The following is a 12737-nucleotide window of genomic DNA, read 5'->3' on the forward strand; positions in this document are numbered from 1 at the left end:
ACACACACACACACACACACACACACACACACAGAGGCTGTACTTTACATTTCTCTCTCCTTGGCTTGCATCACTTGTTAATGGATGGTCATCCATGGAAGATAGTTTCATCACATTTTTTCTCTGTGTTTATATAAAGGGTTTTTGATTGTCTTACAGAAGCAGTTTAGCCCAGTCCATCCTCCAGCAGAGCAGAACCATGGCGACCCAACCTGCCCCACAGTCGGTTCTGAGGGAGTTCTGCCCGCTCTATTACCTGCTCAACGCCATCCCAGCCAAGGTAGCCTACTACTGTCCTCTGACAGGTTGAACACACAGATTAGTTTTATGTTTATTCTCCCCCCACAGTGGAGCGTTGCGAAACATCTGTGGAGTTTTGTCTCCTTTGTCTCCTTTCCTTTGGTTAAATTTGGCTCTGAGAGAGACTTCTCAGGTTTTTATCATACAGATAAAAAGATGAGGCTGCTCATGTTTGTGTCTCTGAAGTGATTTTCTGTTACAATGGCAGAAGTCTTGATGAAGGTGTTGATTGGATACAATGGAAATTATGAAGATTTGATGATGATGAAGGTTAGGGGCTGGGCGATATAGCCCAAAAAATTATCGATATAAAATCTTTCATATCAGTCAATATCCATAATTATTGATATTTTTTAATTACCTATTTTTAATAAAGACCACGAGAAAAAAGGTTAAATTTAACCTCTTTATTTCGAACCAGCTTATTTATGAAAGCACACAGGTAATCATTTTAATGTTGTTAACACATTATTAAAAAGCTGTGCAGCTGTGTAATAAATATGTTCGGGTGGAAACTTTCATTTGTTTGTTTGATTGGCTGTAATGAGTGTCACTCGTAGCGCGCTCCATTATCAAGGGACATATCGATATATATTCAACTATTTTCTTATTGTTTTGATGAATTGTCTATCGCCAATATATATTGCTATTGATTTATTGTCCAGCCCTAATGAAGGTAGTGTTGCAGGTGCAGAAGAGTCTCCACTCACTCCTGATCATAATAATCATAATCATGATGATGATGAAGGTGCTGGTTGGATATTGTTTTATACCATGGTCTGGGTGAATACTCTTTCCTGATTGGCCGGCAGGTGTGCCATTTAACGCACACGTAGTCTGGCTCAAGTTCAATCACATGTTCTAATCTAAATTAATCCGCTACCCAACCTGCACAGCTGTTTAATCAAACAGCACAGCTAACGTTATTCAACTCACTACTTTAGGCCGACAGGCAACAGAGCCTAACTCATCATTTGTGAAAATCTTGATATTGATTTTGTGGCAATAACATGGCCGGATAGCTAGCTTGTCTTGTTGTTAAGCATAGTCAATCAATCAATCAATTTTATATTTGTATAGCGCCAAATCATAACAAAAGTTATCCCAAGGCGCTTTACAAAATAGAGCAGGTAGAAGACCAGGCTCTTTATTTTAGTGTATATATTGTATATATTTGGACTGCACTACACTTGCAATTTTGTAATTTTGTCTTTTAGATATTTTCTTTTTATCTCTGAATATTGATATGACCGATATGCTGCATACTTACGCAAGACAAATTCCTTTTTGTAGGGTTGGAAACCCCATTGTAAATGCTATGTTTATTGTTTCTTTCTTTCACTATTCTTATTTTTCTTCCGTAAAACTGTATACAGTATGTCAGAAACCCTAAGGCCCACAGTAACCAAATTTTGCACATAGGCTATAAAACCCACCCACTACTCAGAAACAAAAAATTATACCATCTACCAAATTCCGTCGATACAACCAATACCCCATTTCCTGTTTTTCTAACCATCCATACCACTGGGTCAATAACTCATATGCACCTGGAGGTCAGTAGTCGACCTGGGTGAATCCATCTTGTGTAAAACAGTGTGGTTACCTGCAGGTCAGTAGTTGACTTTGGCTAATGCACCTTGTGTAAAAGAGTGTAGTCATCTGTAGGTCAGCAGTTAACCTGGACGAATCCATCTCGTGTAAAAAAGTGTAGTCACCTGTAAGTCAGCAGTTGATCTGGGCAAATGTCATGCAATTACTCGACTGTGATGTCATCAGCCTCCTATGGACATTAGGGAGCAGTGATGTGTCATCATCAGTGATGTGACATTGATCATATCATCAGTAGTGTCACGATACTGAGTGACATCATTAGGGAGCAATGGCTTCCCAAGCAGGGACATCTCAAACTGTAGCTGGATGTCACTACTGATGATGTCACAATGTACATGATGATGTCATAAACCTTATGCTAATGAACTCATAGAGACTGATGATGTCATCAATATGTGTGACATCACTGATGACATCACTGCTCGATGTCATGATGTCATAGACATTGTGACATCATTGTGATGTCATCAGTGAGTGATGTCATCAGTGATGCAAAGTTGGGCAAATGTGCACTGCACATGACAAAGCAGAGATGATGTCATAGGCACTGATGATACCTTATGCTAATGAGGTCATAGAGACTGATGATGTCATCAATATGTGACATCACTGACATCAGTGATTGAGTGTTGATGTCATAGGCATTGTGAGATCATTAGGCTTCCTGGTATTGCCGCTTGCATCTATATTTTATTATTATTACAGCCACAAAGACCACTCATAACAGACACTACAACAACCATACATCCCCACACACACAAAAGAAAAGAAAAAAAAAGAGAAAAAAATATGAATAAAATGACCAAAAATATACAAAAAAGCCAATAGAAATACAATGATGAAATACAGTTCAGTTTGGTAGGATCCCCTGTTGTCCCACTCCTCACTGGAGCAGACCCCCTCCCATTTCATGTCGTGCTGCACCCTGCAACTGCCCGTAGCCACAATCCCCTCCAAAAGAAATGGGCTTCTCAGTATATTTGTAAAGAAACTTAAATTCAAATCTGTTTGGGATCGAGCTTTAAAAATGATTTCCCCCCCCAACAGAACAACTGTATTCACTATCTGGAGGCAGTTGTCCTCCAGAACGCCCAACACAATGTTTAAGGGTGTAAATTCAAGTGCGTCCAGAGGCCTGTACCACGAAGCAAGATTAGTGGCTTAGCGAGCTAACTTCAGGTTTAACCCTGGGTTTGCCGTGCTACAATGCTAGTTCACTTCTTATCGAGATAGATCACCATAACAACTTATGCTGCACGGCTAACCTGCTCCGGAGCAGGTTTAGTTCAGTAAATAAGATCAAAACATATGAAAGATCCACCTTCTGACCAATCAGCTCTCTGGAAACAGCGTGTCACCATTCATATAGGATCCCCATATGAAAAATAGATTGGATTCAAATGAAAATCACAAAAGAAAAAAACATTAACAGCTCCTGTTGAATTAATCGAGGACCGAAGCCTTGCACTTGTTGTACATAATTAAATTAAGCATACTTACCACTTTGGAATATGTTTTTATATTTAGTCATTTTTATTTGTTCCCAAGTAATTAGGCTACGTTTGACCCCACCGATTGCAGCTGAATGGTGCATAGAGAAATATAACTAAATCACCGGCGTAAAAAGGTTACATAAACGTCTCCAAAGCGCACTAAGGTGCCGTGTGCGTAATGGAGCTGAGGCTGACGTTGGGTTGAATATTGTCATACACGCCAGAATAGCCTACTACATCTAAGCAATCTAATGATGAGATAGCCTACACAGTACACACTACACACAGATGTAATTCATATCTAGGCTACAATGTGTTGCTTTTGGCCTGTATGATGTGATTGAAATCTTCATATTTTTTCCAGCATTAGTCCTGTATGAAATATGCCACTCTGCTGCCAATATGTGACCACAAAAAAGGCTATTTTTATCAATGAAATCTATGTCTTCACTGCATCGTTTCAGTTCAGCAGCTTTTTTTTTAATTTATTATCATTATTTCTTTATAGGAATTATTCCATCAATGTGACCAAAAAGATGTTAAACATCATGAGTGATAAGAGATAATTATTAATTGAACCTACATTCAAAATCTATGGTCTAAATAGGCTACGGATTTTGGAAATTTAGACTGAGATTACACATTAGGCTACTTCCACTCGCAAAAAAGACATGTGGGTTTTATTGAGTTTATAAGCTGCTGTAGGCTCGTGGAGGTAGAAAGTTTAACCGCTCTTCAAAGAAATCAAATGACTGATGTGAATAAAAGCGACAGTCATTCAGTAACCGACTCATATCCAACACGGATTTTGATTCGGACATACAGTAAAGCTCCACTACAATTAATACACTTTGATGTGCGCTTTGAATGAATGAGCACTGTAAAAGCTGGAGCTGTCCATATTGCATTGTGATTGGCTAGTTGTTACAAACCACACCTCTTTCATGGGCACGAGCTCCTGTGCACAAGCATTTTCACGTGCACGAGCTCAGAGCTAGATTTGGAAATCCTAAATTGACAGACCCAGCTGATAACCACCTTCGTGGTATCGTTTAGCTCGATTGCGATTGTCTGGTTAAGTCAAACCAGATCAAGGGGACAGATCCTGGATCTATTTATCTCCATATGTGGTACAGGCCTCTGATGGCTCACCTGATAGCATGCGCACCACGAAGGCTCGGTCCTTCGTGCAGCCGACGCGGGTTCGAATCCGACCCAAGGTCCTTTGACGCATGTCATCTCCCCTCTCTCTCCCCACCTTTCCTGTCTGCCTACTGTCCTATCTAATAAAGGCAAAATGCCCCAAAAATATATGAAAAAAGGTTGTAAATTCAAAACAAATCCCAAGCGGCCTTAGCCAGTCTTGCCATATGGGCAATAAAAAACATTACAGAATCTACTTAGTGATTATTGTTCAATATTAAATCTGTTAAGTTGTTTTTTAGTAGCGGTAATTTAATAAAATAAGACAAACTAATTAAGACAAATTCCTCGCATATTGTGGCAATAAAAGCTATTCTGATTCTGATACTGTAAATTATATTTACTGTTTGTCAACGGTATGCAATCTTATTGACTTTGACAATTGCTAGCATAACTATTAACTAGGGATGCACCGATATGAAAATTTTGGCCGATGCCGATAACCGATATTAACATTGCTGTTATGGCCGATAACTGATATTTACCGATGTCGATATGATCTGTATAAAACCACATTTTTATGATCATCACATTTTGTACATACTGAAAAACACATGTTAACACTGAATTTGAAAAAGTTATGCATTTCTTTATTTGCAAAGCCTTTGGAAAAGCCCATAAATAATAGATTTACTGCATTATTTCATATCAATGTGAAGAATTTGGCTGATAATGATAACCGATATTAACATTGCAACATCTGACCGATACCGATATGACCGATATGTTAAAAAATGACCAACATCGGCCGATACCGATATGATTGCCGATATATCGTGCATCCCTACTATTAACGTTAGCTTTCTGCCTCAGCTGAGCCAATTAAAGGCTTCTATGAGCTGAGTGGACTGTAATGTATGTAATGTAATGCAGTGTGTCCTGCATTACATTACTTGCTTTCCTGGGGAAGCTAAGCAGGTCTGGCCTAGGATAATCCTTGGATGGGAGACTAGTGCTGGAAGTGGTGGTGTTGGAGGACCAGTAGGAGGGGCTCTCCCCCTCTGGTCTGAATGGTCTGATGAATAATCTGGTCTGACTCCGATGAATAATATCCCCAATGCCCCAGAGCAGAGACAGGGGCCCCGTTCCAATACCCATACTTCCATACTATTTAGTAGGCAAAAAAAGATTTAGTATGTCCCAATACATAGTATGTCAGATGCAGTATGCCAAGAGTACCAGGATGTTGTACTACATCAGCTCCTATTTCGGAGTATGCATCGATGCATGCTGCTTCAGCCAAACTTCCCCACAATCCTTTGCGCAGCAGGAAGTTATGGCCCAATTCCAATTCGCCCCCTTACTGCCTCAAGCCCTTAGAGGCGCGTTCACGTGAAGGGAGTGAGGGTTTAGGGATGTCCCACAGTGAAATCACAAAGTGAATGAGGGCTCGCAGTGAGCCCTTTCTGCCCCCTTACCGTAAGGGAGCAGCTATGGCCACTTAGGGAAAGGGAATTGCCCACAATGCATAGCGTTGTGACGTATAAAACGGGGAGGCTGCAAATATCTGTCAAAAAAATAAAAGAACACACGCGCGAAACGAACGCGGTGTTTGCGAGTGCGCTGGAATGCCTTAATTGACAATTAAACATTACATTAATAGGGATTTCAGATTAGACAAAAAGATTATATCAGAGGAATGCAAGTAGTTATTTTACACAATCCTAGAATAATCATCGATCATTTCTATTACAATTGCAACTTTTTTGATGAATGAGAAATAGTTTTACCGAATCTGTAGGCTATTGTACAGTATTGACATTGTGTATAATGTTGGGTGACATGTCATTATTATGCTTATTTTAATTATAATTACACATGTTGCAGATTGCAGATTTTGCAGTAGGCTACATTTATTTTTAAATGACCTGTTGTCCACTCGGAGCGAGCCTGGATGAGAACAGACTCATCAGGGATTATATCCCTCAAAGCGTCTTGACAATAAACAATATATAGCGAACCCCAAACGTGCCAGAGTCAACATCATCTTGTCAAGTGCAAAGGGCTCTGCTGTCCCAATCCTCTTATTTATCCAATGTGGATCCCTTCCACACTTGATGACTCAACCACTTTCAGATGGCGGCCATTAGAGGGACTGAGGGTTCAGGGCTTGAGTGTTTAGGGGGCGGATTGGAATTGGGCCTATGTCTTCTTCTTCTTCTAATGTTTTATGGCGGTTGGCAAACAACTTTTTGTGCATTACCGCCACCTACTGGAGTTACATCGCACTGACTGAGCTGCGTGTTCATGAATGAGATAATTAACTTTAAGAAAGCCTTGAAATATGTTAAAACCAAACAAGCATGGTGTGTACCAAAACATGCATATCTTGATTCCTGTTTAGATCTCTGACTTAATGTTTTTGCTTTATTTATTTTATTTTGTTTATTTGATTGTTCCAATTTTGTAAATGTTTAGTCTGAATTTTTTGTATAATGTACTGTTTGTTACTGCCAGACTTTGTTTATTGAATAAAAAATAAGAAAAACTCAAATGTGGCGCTGCGGACGTCGGCGGAAGTGAGCAAGAGGTCGGAGTTCAGGAAGCTCACGTGACGACAGATGTAGTGTGTCCCAATAGTATGCATTTTGCATGCATGCTGCACACTACAATCCATACTTTGTGAGGGCAGCGGCAGTACATACTACAAGAAAGAAGTACAAGTATGGGTATTGGAACGGGGCCAGGGACTCTGCCCGGTGAGTGAGCACCGTCCTTCGGATGAGACGTTTAAACCGAGTTCCTGACTCTCTGTGGTCATTAAAGATTCCATCAGCACTCTTCACAATAGTGGGGTGTAACCCTGGATCCCTAGCTAAAGGCCCACACAGGCCTTACTTAATTGGCACTTTCAGTCCTCAACTCTCCACCGTGATAGCTGATGTGTGGTGAGTGTTCTGGCGCAAACTGGCTGCCGTGCATCACCCAGGTGGGTGCTACACATCAGTAGTGGATGAGTTGAGTTCCCTCCCCCTTCCTCCCCTGATATGTGAAGCGCTTTGAGTGTCTAGAAAGGTGCTATATAAATCCAATCAATTATTATTATTAGATTCCCTGCACCATGCCGGTTTGTATCCAAGGTTCATCCTATTTGCTGAAACACTTAATGTTCCCATTGCATGAGAAGCTGATGGGATGGTAATGCTTGTTCCAGGTATTAGCCCAAACCCACCAGATGCGTATCAGATGCTGAAGCAGCGCTTCGCGGAGGCAGGTTCATTTCAGTGTCCTTGTTAACAGGGGAGACTGATCACACCGGCCGCAGCACGTTGCCTTGCCTTGCCTCGCGATGCGTGCAGTGAGAGTTTCGACATCGGGTCTATTTTTGACGCGTGACGCAAACAGCCGCATGCAGCCAGGCATGAAGTCAATACAAGTTGTGACCGGCACAGGGCAAAACAGAGCGAGGCGTGGAGCAATACAGAGTGCTTCTGGTATGAATGGCAAGGGTCCTGCTCAATGCTTCTGTGACGCGCTGCTTCTGATATGCTTCTGGTGTGAACCAAGCATTAGTCGGTTTCCCAGGTGTTGCTAGGTAAACAGTTATGGCTTGTGAAAAACTAGATTTTGATTGCTAAACTTGCACCAAAAAATTGCGAATGCTTTTATTTTATAGATGGTTTTCACAGGATTGTTTTGCTAGGGAACCGATTAAAACCTGAAATCCTATTTCCTGTCAGCTATTAGCAAACACTGCAAAGGGAAGAAAGCTAGGGGAAATTTAGAATGTTTATGTTGTCAAGTTAAAACCGTCTATATTGCTGACAAATGACCAATGTATAAGTCGGATAATCAACTCCTAAGTGTGCATTAAACAGGGATGCAAGCTAGCCACCTTTAGGTGACAAAATAGGGCACTTATAGGTGTAGTTTTGTGTCTGCCTTATTTATTCTGTGCGTGCGTACGTGGTTGCAGGTGCAGAGGGGGTTCCGCTCTCTCCTGGTCTACTTGACGGCTCTGGACAGCAGCAGTGAGTACCTGGCTGTGGGCAGCAGCATCGGCATGCTGTACCTGTACTGCCGCCGCCTCAGCCAGATGAACAAGTACAACCTGGAGGTCAGTCAGCTGCTTCTTCTTTCCTAGAACCAACACACACATTAACTCATTCTCCGCCAGAGTTTTGAGAATAACTCACTAGCCACCGCCAGGGTTTTTGATCATTTTCATTAATTTTCCAAGACCCACAGAATATTTTCTTCTAAGACTACGTAAAGACTGAATATCCCAAAAGAAGGAAGAGAGCCTCGACTTTCATATGAAAAAAAAAAGTTTGATTCTACCTTCATCCGTTCTTTAGTTATTGACACCTGAATGTAGGTCGTTTTCACCGAAAACAGCAGTCTCTGACCAGAAAGCGGCGGAAAAGGCATTTTTGTAAATTAATCTTCATGGCTACTGACCCGAATAAATGCTTTTGATGGCAGATACTGGCGGTGTTACCCTCAACTATGAACCCCATAATGATTTAGTTTCCCCTTCCGGTCAAACTCGCTGGTGGGCACAGCTTTTACCGTAACACCGGTGTGAGAAAGATTCACCCCGCTATTGAGAGGGAAGCCCGGGTCGCGCGTTCATCTTGCGCGGGGGGGCAACTGGTTGTCTGTGTAGCCTACTGTATGTCAGGAGCAATCTACAGGCTGAAATTTACACCGCGTCAAGAGTTTAGGAACTGGATTACTAATTCCTGAGGACAAGTGACTGGACATGTTGCATGCAGGTTGCGTGGTGCGTGGTGAAAATAAAATCCTTCACGTTTGAGTGACAGGCTGCCCCCCCGCTGTAATGGAGTCCAAAAACCCGTATCGATAAAAGCTGCTGGACCAGCATTTGAGCCATGCCATGGAGCTGTGCTATGGACCTTTTTTTTTTTTTTTTTACTTATATTTTTTTCCCGATTTTTTTTATCCCATTTTTATCCCCCATTAGTGCTAATTTAATTTATTTATCCTGGTTGCTACTCCACCCTCTGCCGATCTGGGGAGAGCCGAAACTGGCTCCATGCTTCCTCCGAGACATGGGCAGTTAGCCAGCCGCTTCTTTTCACCTGACAGAGGAAGCTTCACCGGTAGGACATAGCACGTGGGAGGTTCACGCTATTCCAACCAGTTCCCCTCCCTCTGAACACGCGCCCTTAACGACCAGAGGAGGAACCACATTAGCAACCAGGATATTGCATGTTTTGGTGAAGGGGTTCCTATATGAACATGCAAACTCCACACAGAAAGGCCATTTATGCTATGGACCTTTTCTGATGGGAGATTGTTGCTTTTTTCTGCTTCCTGGTTTTGTTAGACAATCATGGTCGATCCTGTACACCTTTAGACATGCTGTACTATTTCACAAGGTGAGTAAGAGAGTCATCACATGACGTTGAAAACACTTATTGCCGTCCAGTGACGTCAATGGCGGGGAAGCGTTGTCTGTTAAAGGACGTCGGTAGACGGCAATGGCGGGTAATGAGTTAAGGCCCCCTCACAGACTTTTAGCAGACTTCCCCACCCTCACAGACTCTTAGGAGACTTCCCCGCCCTCACAGACTCTTTGCAGACTTCCCCACCCTCACAGACTCTTAGCAGACTTCCCCACCCTCAGACTTTTAGCAGACTTCCCCACCCTCACAGACTCTTAGCAGATTTCCCCACCCTCACAGACTCTTAGCAGACTTCCTCAGCCTTTTAGCAGACTTCTCCACCCTCACAGACTCTTAGCAGACTTCCTCAGCCTTTTAGCAGAGTTCTCCACCCTCACAGACTCTTAGCAGACTTCCCCACCCTCACAGACTCTTAGCAGACTTCCCCACCCTCACAGACTTTTAGCAGACCTCCCCGCCCTCACAGACTCGTAGCAGATTTCCCCACCCTCACAGACTCTTAGCAGACTTCCCTACTGATAGAGAATAGAATTCTATCTCTGCAATACATGTATATTGACAGAGGGCTGAACCTCAATGTACACAATTCTGATATGTCATACAGAGTCAAATATTCAGCCGCGATGTCACAATTTGACATACGCTTTATACTGTAAAAGGAGGGAGCAGAGAGGAGGGGAGTGGAATGGGATGATCTCATGGAAATGTGTGTGCGTCCACTTGAGTCTGACAGGGAAACTGTTATCAGTTGTTAAACAGCCATCTGTTGATTCAATTGGCTCAAGTAGCAACACGGTGGTCATTCTCCCCTATACTGTAGCTGGCCCAATGTGATAGCAGGCTGAAATAATTTGTCATGTTAACTTGTATTTTTCTCCAACACCTACCCTCACAGACTTTTAGCAGACGTCCCCGCCCTCACAGACTATAAGCAGACTCCTCCGCCCTCACAGACTTAGCAGACTTCAATCCCCACCCTCGCAAACTTCCCCACCCTCACAGACTCTTAGCAGACTTCCCCACCCTCACAGACTCTTAGCAGACTTCCCTGCCCTCACAGACTCTTAGCAGATTTCCCCACCCTCACAGACTTTTAGCAGACTTCCCCGCCCTCACAGACTCTTAGCAGATTTCCCCACCCTCACAGACTCTTAGCAGACTTCCCTACCCTCACAGACTTTTAGCAGACGTCCCCGCTCTCACAGACTATAAGCAGACTCCCCCGCCCTCACAGACTTAGCACACTTCAATCCCCACCCTCGCAGAATTCCCCACCCTCACAGACTTTTAGCAGACTTCCCTGCCCTCACAGGCTCTTAGAAGACTTCCCCGCCCTCACAGACTGTCAGCACACTTTGCGGGCTTTGTGTTCCCGGGAAGTGTGCTAGTGCTGAGACTCCAAATCCACAACCCATCCAGTCCACAAGGGGTTTCCAGCAGACTCTCTGCAGACTTCAGAGAGTCCTCTTGGGCTGCAGACTTCACCGACTTCACCACTTCACTGATTTTATTATCCACAATTCATTGCAATATGAAAGTGACGTAGTTTTTCCACTTACTGAACAAAACAAAAAGAACTTATTGTGAATGTGTAAAACAATTACTTTATTAAAATGTTACTTGAAACATGTAGGCCAGAAATAATACAAGATACTTTATTAGTGTCACACAACAATGTTGGTGGTAATTGTTTGGTACAGCATGGTGGCTCGGTTCCAGTTCCAATGAGTCTGAATACCATGCTCAGTGTTTTGTGAATGTCACCCCAGTATGAGCTTAGTTTGGGACAGTCCCAGAATATATGGAAGTGATTTGCCTCCACCGCCGGGGCCGGATGAAACACGTCCTATTAACTCATTCACCGCCAGTTTAGGACTGCCAATATTTAGCACAGGCCAAAGATTTTCATAATTGTTGGTCATCTTTCAAGACCCACAGTAAATTATCTATTAGCACCAGAGTGATTTGCAATACCTCAAAATGAAGATGTACGTCTCTGGGTTCACCAGGAAAAAAAAAGTGAGCTTTTAGCATGTTCTGTACTCTACTTATAGCCATTTATATACACCCTGTTTTCCCCCAAAAGTTCTCCCTGAGAAAATAAACAGGAGAAAAGGCAATTTTTGTAAAAGGGCACAATCTCAGGCAGAACTCACTCTCAATTCTTTTATTTTGAACTGTATTGACATCAGACATGTAAATATTATTCGTTAGGACACAAATGACAAAAAAAAATATATATATATATATATATATATACACATGAAGTGCTTTTTTTTTACATTCAACAATACAGTTTACTCGGTGTGAGTGTGCAGACAGACAGACAGACAGACAGACACACCGACAGACAGACAGACAGACAGACAGACAGACACACACACACACACACACACACACACACACACACACATACACACACACACACACACACACACGATCCCCGATCCCCCTTTTAGATTTCTAACCCCACATAGGATAAGCAATAACCACGCCCTGTGGCGCTGGGATTGGCCAGGAGCAACACTGGAGGGCACGCAGCCCAGCGATTTCATGAACTGAATAGCTCTTGAGAAAGGACAGCGGGCTGCTGTGACTGCCGCTTCTGCCTTGTGCCTTGCTGTTGTGTGTTTATTTTGCACCCGTCCTCGTCCATGTCTCCCTGTCATATCCTCCCTGCTATCTGATCGTTCCCGTTTTCCCCTCGGCTATTCAACACGTCCTCACCGCCCTCGCAAACTGATCGATCATTTCC

At 42.8% G+C, this 12737-nt stretch overlaps 1 protein-coding gene across 1 annotated transcript in view; it reads left to right on the plus strand.

Annotated features, from left to right (window-relative positions):
- Positions 1-199: 199 nt before the first annotated feature.
- Positions 200-12737, plus strand: part of tecpr2 (tectonin beta-propeller repeat containing 2) — a gene marked incomplete at its 5' end in the record, with an annotated part of 123332 nt that continues 110794 nt past the window's right edge. Inside the window, 2 exons of the mRNA XM_083633040.1 lie at positions 200-280; positions 8527-8667. Of these exons, the coding sequence (XP_083489166.1) occupies positions 200-280; positions 8527-8667 (222 nt within the window). The remainder of the gene's footprint in view (positions 281-8526; positions 8668-12737) is intronic.

This window comes from Poromitra crassiceps (genome assembly GCF_964638095.1).
Source record: "Poromitra crassiceps genome assembly, chromosome: 3".
Taxonomy (NCBI): Eukaryota; Metazoa; Chordata; class Actinopteri; order Beryciformes; family Melamphaidae; genus Poromitra; species Poromitra crassiceps.